At 48.2% G+C, this 9,019-nt stretch overlaps 2 protein-coding genes across 2 annotated transcripts in view; both read right to left on the bottom strand.

The window, feature by feature from the left end:
- The window catches only part of grip2b (glutamate receptor interacting protein 2b), a gene marked incomplete at both ends in the record, with an annotated part of 103,135 nt that extends 101,492 nt beyond the window's left edge, over positions 1–1,643 (bottom strand). Inside the window, one exon of the mRNA XM_084445730.1 lies at positions 1,589–1,643. Within this exon, the coding sequence (XP_084301856.1) occupies positions 1,589–1,643 (55 nt within the window). The remainder of the gene's footprint in view (positions 1–1,588) is intronic.
- A 1,253-nt stretch (positions 1,644–2,896) lies between these two features.
- On the bottom strand, positions 2,897–7,979 carry sec13 (SEC13 homolog, nuclear pore and COPII coat complex component). The gene is made up of 9 exons (XM_084446310.1): positions 7,863–7,979; positions 7,607–7,651; positions 6,486–6,601; positions 5,903–6,054; positions 5,650–5,783; positions 4,805–4,938; positions 4,045–4,165; positions 3,652–3,798; positions 2,897–3,533 (listed from the first exon to the last, which is right to left on the bottom strand). Exons 1-9 carry the CDS (start codon positions 7,863–7,865, stop codon positions 3,423–3,425), a joined length of 963 nt encoding a protein of 320 aa, XP_084302436.1. The 5' UTR covers positions 7,866–7,979; the 3' UTR covers positions 2,897–3,422.
- Positions 7,980–9,019: the final 1,040 nt, after the last annotated feature.

The following is a 9,019-nucleotide window of genomic DNA, read 5'->3' as shown; positions in this document are numbered from 1 at the left end:
AAAAAACAGCTTTTTTCCTCTTTTTTTTCCCCAGGTCATTAAATCTCCACAGCCGTAAATGATGAGTTCTGGTCTCCTCTCCTCTTTCCACCAGTGGGAGAGTCTGGTCTCTACATCAGACTAGAACCCTTCAACGCCCAGGATGAGCCCACCAACCAGACCAGGTACAATACCAGACTCTCTGTGACGATGTCTGTTTGCCTGCCTTCCAGCCTGCGTGACTGAGTTAGTTAGTAGTATGCCTGCATGTCTGTCTGTCTGTCTGCAGCTGAAACCTCTTCGAGCCTGGTGGCTGGATTAACAGATCCCTGTTGCCTTAAACATGACCCATTATCCCCCGACATGAGAATGATTGAGTGAAGAATGAATGGGACAACTAAATCAATGTTTATGATTTGTGAACATAAGGTCATCCTCGATTCTATGGCTGGCATGGAGCAGACATTAGCACATTCCCATGACACATATGCGAAGGTCCCTGGTCCCACTGTACCACAGACAGATAGACAGTGACCGACATACAGGTAGGCGGACAGACAGCTGCCATATTATTATGAGCCATACGCTACTTTAGACTACAGTTAGAGATATGTGTGATAAAATGCAGTTACCCAGAGCTATAGGCTTAGTGAAAAAAGCTTATCCACGCACACAATTCAAACTCCTCACAATTCAAAACCATCATAGATCATAAACTGTTGACTCCTATCCTGTGTCGAGTGAATATCTTTCCGGAACTGGCCCGCCTCCAAATTGGCACAGCTGGATCTCGAGCCTGTGCTAATCAGTACCCTGCAGAAACAGCTGGATCTCGAGCCTGTGCTAATCAGTACCCTGCAGAAACAGCTGGATCTCGAGCCTGTGCTAATCAGTACCCTGCAGAAACAGCTGGATCTCGAGCCTGTGCTAATCAGTACCCTGCAGAAACAGCTGGATCTCGAGCCTGTGCTAATCTGTACCCTGCAGAAACAGCTGGATCTCGAGCCTGTGCTAATCTGTACCCTGCAGAAACAGCTGGATCTCGAGCCTGTGCTAATCAGTACCCTGCAGAAACAGCTGGATCTCGAGCCTGTGCTAATCTGTACCCTGCAGAAACAGCTGGATCTCGAGCCTGTGCTAATCTGTACCCTGCAGAAACAGCTGGATCTCGAGCCTGTGCTAATCTGTACCCTGCAGAAACAGCTGGATCTCGAGCCTAATCTGTACCCTGCAGAAACAGCTGGATCTCGAGCCTGTGCTAATCTGTACCCTGCAGAAACAGCTGGATCTCGAGCCTGTGCTAATCTGTACCCTGCAGAAACAGCTGGATCTCGAGCCTGTGCTAATCAGTACCCTGCAGAAACAGCTGGATCTCGAGCGGAACGTAATCGTAGTGACACGTGCGCACTGCGCGCGCCTACAATTATGACACACACGCGCGCGAGTCATGTATGAAAGCACGCGAGTTCACTTCTGGATAATATCGAAACAAACACAGGCTATACAATGACCGACATAAGTCAGACTGCAGAGCTCCAGCGATCGAGCCCCAAACACAAGCAAAAACCCCTCGCTTTGTTTGTCAATTCAATGAAAAGCCCCGTCCTACCTTCCTCGTGCATCCTCTGCAGACACAAAGTCAGGTGTCTCCTCCAGCCGGGCATGACGAGCGCGTGATCACAGCCTTGAACGCACTAGAAGAAGATCAGCCAAGTCCAGCGCGAGTGCGATGACCGCGTCCGAAAAAGCACTAATTATGCTGATGACACGCGGCGGATGCGGTGATGATCACACACTACAACTCCCTCTGCGGCACTTCCGAGGACAGGTGGACCTCGGGAACTAAGCTGGAACGCAAACGACCCGGCTAGATCTCTTATTCCATTTGGGGAGAGGGGGGGGGAGGAATAAAGAGTCCGTTTTTCAAGGCCGTCGCTGGAGCACACACGCGCACGGGGCATGACTCAAGGTTCACTGTCACAATGTGCTTGTTGGTAGAAAGTGGATGATCTGCGCCACTGCTCTTTCAAGTCATCGCAGTCGCCGTTATTTGGTTTGACATCCCGTCGGCTTGAGTGCCTCAGGGGCAAAGCTTGTTACCACCATTCCCTATGAAGCCCCTGACATACAGTTTGCAGCTCTGACATACAGTCACTGAATGAACTGTGTGCTCATGGACAATATCTGCACATATCTGCACGAATGCACACATTCAAATTGTTAATAATGTTACACTGGTTGATGATAAAGAAAAATAATGGGAACACTAAGACGACACATTTCAGAATCTCTTTTAACACACACACACACACACTAGCTGTTCTCCCAGCTGGGGAGGTAAAGACCACACCGTGGGTTCTAGTAAATGCCCATATTAATCAAATCAAAGTAGGCCAGAGAGGAACTCCCCTTAACTACTACTCCCCGGACTTCTACGCAGCCTCGGCCTCAGTCAGTGATGAAGGAATTAACTTGAACCTACAGCCGTGCAGAGGAAACTACGCCATCTACTGGACAATCAGGGTTACCACCTGAAATTCATGCCCATTGACGTGGGTTACATAGTTTACGCAACATAGATAACATGACAAACAACGTTTTCTTTGAATTCTCTGAAAATGCAACTTTCCTCCCTCCACTCTTTGTGTCAATCCGTGATCGAACTTGATTGGATCTGGTGAAATTGTGCTTCTCGACACAGCTGTGCCTGTTACCAATCTACTCATGTTGGATTAGTGATTTCCCTAAGAGGGAGAGTTGCACCTTTACAGAATCTAAACAGGGCCCTGGTGTGGAAGGGCTCATCCACAGACCAACATCCTCAAGTTCACAGCAGGAGAAAGACAATTCAAATCAAGTATTTTTTTATTCATTGAGATATGAAAAACATAAAATACAATTCTGAAATATTGGCGGATTCCCGTGATGTAAGCTCGCATCATCTGCTGTTGACTCGGACCGCCTGTTTGCATCAGCAGGTAGATCGACGCTTTCTATTAAGACGATTTAATAAAATCCTCTCGGTCACTGATTCTGTATGAACACCCTGGGGCTGAAGAGAGTAGTAGGAAGGGAGGAGTAGGAGAGGAGGAGAGGAGGAGAGGAGGAGCCGACTTGGCGGTGACCGACCCAGGGCCCCCAGCGAGTGGCAGCTAGCAGGCGGTAGTGATAAGTCTCTGGACCGACAGCCTGCTCTCCACGGGGCAGGGAGGGGGGTGGAATGTAGCTGGGAGGGCGAGGCCGGGGGTTCGGGGTTAGGGTTAGATCTGGGGCTAGCTGGAGGGTGGGGGGGGGGGGGGGTGGAGAAGCTCAGAGTCTGGGGGGACGGGGTGTCTGCGCCTGTGGCTCTGGCGGTCCGGGGTCGAGTCTCCGTCGGGGTCTGGAGTTCTGGGGGTCGGTACGGAGGACGTGTGGGTCGGGTGGAGGGGGTGAGAGGTCAGGGGTCACTGCTCGTTCTGCTGTCCGTCTGTGAGGGAGGACACGGCGCCCTGGCCTTTGTTGACGTCGCTGATGCACGCCCACTGGCCGTCGGTCGACTCCTTCCACAGCGTCACCTGGTGGACACAGCAGGGAGCGCACTCGTTGGTGGTCATACGTGCACACACACCATATCAGTCTGGCGCAGACTGCGCGCACGCGCACACACACGCGCACACACACACACACACACACCTTGTTGTCTCCGCCGGACACGGCCAGGATGTTGCCGGTGATGGACCAGCTGACGTGCCAGACCACGTCGTTGAACTTGTGCAGCAGCTTGGCCGTCCAGGTGTTCCCCGAGGGGTCGTCACACGTCCAGATGAACACCCTCCCGTCCTGCAGGGGGAGACAGAGAGGGCATGGGGGGTGAGGAGGGATGAGAGGTGTGTGTGTGTGTGTGCGTGTACAGCACATGGCACATCAAAGAAACGGAGACCAAGCAGTCGGTCAGCTGCAGTATCTGGCAGACCGTTGGGATGGAGTGTTCCAGCCTTCATGCAACTTCAGCTTTACCTGGGGGCAGCAAGCAATGGTACAGTGTGTGTGTGTGTGTGTGTGTGCGTGTCACAGCTTCAGCCTTACCTGAGAGCAGCTGGCGATTGTGCTGGTGGGTAGACCAATGGATGGCGCCCAGCCCACATCTCTCACCCAATCACTGTGAGCCTCCAGCTTCTGGTCCTCCTTCCATTGGCCATCTTCTTCTCTAGGGGAGGAGCAAACAGCACGATGAAACCTCAAGTCGGAGGACTGAGCTTAAACTTGAACAAGCCAATGGCCTTTCAGAAATGTAAGTCCTTCCTGCACTCCTTGAGGTAACAAGAAACAATATTACATAAACAAGAATAAACAAAATGACACAAACAAGAATAAATAAACAAAATTACATAAACAAGAATCAACTTACAATTAAAAAAAACAGTTTCAGAAAGGTTAAAAACAGGTACAAATTGTGGTGACCTGCTTGATCATCAATGTTCTAAACCGACCCATGGGCACTAGAGTAGCTAGCTTCAATGTGCCTTGCAGGGCGTTCCACGAGCCAGGACCACAGAAGCTAATGGCAGATCTACAAAGTGCAGTACAAGTGTAAGCCAGTCGTTGGATCATGCATCATAGGGTCGGGAAATCTATTCCAATAAAGAAGTGATGCAACTGTTACCAATCCAGTCAGGTCAGAGCGGCGATTTCTCCCAGGGAGGAATGACAGAAGGTTACTTTGTAACTAATCCAAGTGTTTATTTGCTTTGGGTCAGTCACAGTGTGAAGTTGCCCCCCCCCCCAGGAGGGTTGATGGTCATTCCTCACATGACCTTTGTGGCCTCAATAGGTCACGGCTACTTACTTCCAGAGCTTGACCAAGTTGTCGCAGCCTCCCGAGACGAACTTCTTGATGAGGTTGGGTTTCTGTCCGGAGGGCTGGTCGATGAGACTGCCGGGCACCACAGCAGGAGCCCAGCTCACCGCGTTACAGCCGATCTGGAGGAGGACAGCGCAGCAGAGCTGGTACTGATGGGACTGGGTCTACTGCACTGTACTACACTTAACACTAGCGCTGGGTTTTAAAAAAAATCGATTAATCGATTCTGAATCAAATGATTCAGAATCGATTCATGAATCCCAAAATCGATCTTTTATTTAATGAATGAATGAATAAATGAAGGAATGAATAGTTCATTCATTCATCCAATCATTCATTCATTTTTGGAAATCAGTATCGATACCCAGCCCTAGTATTGATGTGTTGCATAACTTGGCAGTCATGTAATGAAGGTTACAGCTAAAAAAAAAAACAGGTTTTAGTAACACTAACCGAATCGATATTGAATCGAATCTAATTGAATCGTGATAATCGATTCTGAACCTTGTGAATCGGAATCGAATCGATTCTTGAAATTCGAATTGATACCCAGCCCTACTTAACACCATCGGGTGAGATTACGCCATCCGTGAGTGTTGTCCATATAGTGAATTCACTGACGGTGTATGTCGTCAATCGACAGTGAGCTAAATGAGGGTCTAGCTAGTGCGTCCTGTACTAACCGTTGTCTACCTAGTGTGTGTGTGTGTGTATGTGTGTGCCTGTGTGTATGTGTGTGCCTGTGTGTGTGTATGTGTGTATTTCTGTGTGTGTGTGTGTGTGTGTGTGTATATATATGTATGTATGTGTCTGTGCGCATGCGTACTGACCGTGTGAGCGTTGCTGATCTTCTTGACGTCCCACTGTTGGTCTCCAGAGAAGGTGAGGAGGGAGATGGCTCCGTCTGAGCTGCCACACGCCAGGATCAGCCCAAAGTCATACGGCCCCCAGCACACAGAGTTCACTGTGCAAGTTCACACACACACACACACACACACACAGTTACACACGCACACACACAAATTAAATGCAGTAAAAACACAAAAATCAGGGGATAACACACACACACACACACACAGGTACCTGAGGAGTCGTGTCCAGTGTACTCGTACATCTTGTCCCAAGTGCCGTTCTCCTCCTTCCAAATGATAACCTTCCTGTCGTAGGAGCAGGACGCCAGCACGTTTCCGTACATGGGGTGGGCCCACGCCACCTGCCATACCGGGCCCTCGTGGCTGCAACGGAGAACGCGGTCAGTCCGAGAAGCAGGTTTACTAGGGTCATAACGATTACTTCCCTGACACAGGTATTAGGCTAACTCTGAAGCAACCCTTGAGCAACACCAATCTGAAAGCACAGTCAGTGGTCAGAAACGCTAATATGGTTGTGGTATCTCTCAGCTCACCCTCTGGCGACTGTGACGCTAGGCTGTGGAGAGAAATAAAGTACTACTTTGGCTACTACTTTGAAGGCTTCGGAAAACCCACTCCTGACCAACGGAACTAAATAGACTAGACTACAAACCCACACAAGACCAACAGAATTGTATAGACTCCAAACCCAACACAGACCCTCAGAACTACGCTAGCCTCGACTTCAATCCCCCAGGCTCACCCCCTGAGGTCTGCCCCCAGGCTCACCCCCTGAGGTCTGCCCCCAGGCTCACCCCCTGAGGTCTGCCACCAGGATCTGGCCGCCGTTCTTCACGTCAAAGATCTTGACAGAGCGGTCTGAGGAGCAGGTTGCCAGGCGGGTACCGTAGTAGTCCATCTGAGCGTCGTGCTGCGGGACATTGATTGATTGATTTTTATTTATTTTTAAGACAGGGACAAGGTACTGTAGACATTTACCCTATAGAATAGGGAGAGATGCACTGTACAAGGTTATAGCTAAACAGCTCATTTCCACCCGCAGTCCCTGGGCAAATAAATATACAGTCTTAAAATAGTGGGGCAAATAGTATACAGTAGGAAAGTTACATACATGCTGTAGAAGGAATACAAAAAAAAAGTTATGTAGCACAGATTTCACTCATTCCTATACCCACATCCCAACCTCCCCAGACCCTTTCTCAAACCCTAGGTACAGCCCCCATACATATGTGCCACACACACACACACACACACACACACTTGACTGCAGGTGCGACTACAGGTGCGCGCAGCTTTGCTGAGCGAGTATCCACTGCTTTGCGAGGCGAGAGAAGCTATGAAAGCTTGTTGTTGTTGTGAGTTCTTTTGGAAGGCTGTTCCACTGTTTTATGGCCGTAAACAGACAGACGGAATAAACCAGGTTCCAGGGAGACGTGGAGGGTGACAAAGGCTATCCTTTCCTTCCCTCATCAGTCCTTACCCTGTTCACTTGGTGATAGCCGTGCTATACAAAGCTGGCTTCCTTCAATTAGCCTTATTCCAATCGGCAACAAACCTACATAATGACTTGCTTTTTGTTTTAATGCTTTTAATTTGTCCTGCCTTTTGTTTTAAATGTCTTTAATGTCTTGCTTTTTGTTTTAATGCTTTTAATGTCTCATGTAAAGCACCTTGAATTGCCGTGTGGCTGAAATGTGCTATATAAATAAACTTGCCTTGCCTTACATACGTAAACTGTGAAGTCGCAAAAGTGGGGCTAAATGAACAACTAGACTAACATTAGTCTACAAGTGAGCTAGTGGGATTGATCAGGGAGAGGACAGCTGACAGATCACGTTTGCCAGCTAGCCAACACTTGTTAACTCGTCTGAATGAGTAGCTCTTTAGCATAAAGTTAGCTGGCAATGTTACTTACGATCATGTCTTCGTGGGAAGTGTCCACCGTATTTATGACGGAAACCTGTTGTTCAACACACAGGACAAAAGATAATTTCAATCAAGTTAATCCAAGACAAGGGGATAGTTGTCTTCGAGTTAGCTAGCTAGCAATCTGTACATGTTAGATACCTAGTGCTAGGTAGCTAGCTCAATTGGCAACCATATCAAAAACTGAAACTAGCTAATTAGCTTCTCCGTCAGAATATAACTAATATGAACGTCCTGCTTCTCACCATGGTTGTGGTTTATTTGTTGTACGTGGAACCGTCTTAAACTAAATGCCGGTGGTGGTTCCTAATGATAACGTGAACGTGAGCTACCGACGTGGCAGCGGAGTCCTCCTAGCCACGGAAATCACTTCCGGGAGCTTTCCTCTTCTTCTTCTTGTTCTTTGAGGTTTGATGGCAGCTGGGCTTGGTGCTTTAGCGCCATCTCCTGGAGTTAGTGAACTCCTACAGTGTTCAGTCAGTCAGATTTTCCCATAGCAGTAGTATGTATATTATACATCATGGATTTTCCCTTCCCTACTGCCTTGGCCACTACCACCACACTCCGATTTTCCCTTCAAACCTGTGCTTGTTAGACCTGATGTTTCCATGCCCTCCATCATGATCACGTCCTTCCTTTGAGACATATTTCCTGCAGTGAATAAGTGCAATTATTTTGCTACCATAACTGAACCTGGGCATTCGCGTTAAAGCGGCATTGGTCGATTTCCTACCGCTAGATGGCAGTAAGAGACTTGTTTACAAACGAAAGGCCTAAACCATATGGCACAGGGGCGGGGCAAAGATACAGGCCGTACTTTGACAACACGAGCAGAAATACTGGAATAACAAGACATGGCGACTGGTAGAGGTGAGTCTTTAGGACGCTGTGGCTCACAGAAAAATCTGATTTCAGGTGGTTTTAACTAGTTTTAGATAAAAAAATCAGCTATGCAATATAAGTGCAAAAAACTGTGTTTATAAAAAATAAATGTGCTGCTGCAAGTGAAGCCTATTTGTCGGGGAGCGAGATTGCTTTTCGCAACCCAGTTTAGCAAGAACACCATAGAGTTTAGGGTTAAGGTTAGGGTTAGGGTGAGGGTCAGGTGTAGGGTTAGGGTTAAGGTTGGGGTTAGGGTCTTCCTTAACCATAAACTCAATGGTGTTATCGCTAAACTGGGTTGCGAAACGCGTAGACGCTGTCGGGGAGCATATGACACACAAAAATATGGTCATATTTCTATTGGTTATGTAGGGACTAGGGAGCCAAAGTGTAAAACTGCGCCCTCTGCTGGTTTGGTTCACACCCGCCTTATCTTTTGCATGGTAGAAAATGTTGAAATAATTCTAAATCTATATCAACACAAAACTTAACGACATCACACACTATTTTGGATAGATAA

Source organism: Borostomias antarcticus (assembly GCF_949987555.1).
Source record: "Borostomias antarcticus genome assembly, chromosome: 11".
NCBI classification, from domain to species: Eukaryota; Metazoa; Chordata; class Actinopteri; order Stomiiformes; family Stomiidae; genus Borostomias; species Borostomias antarcticus.
This window is presented reverse-complemented; position numbering and strand designations above follow the sequence as displayed.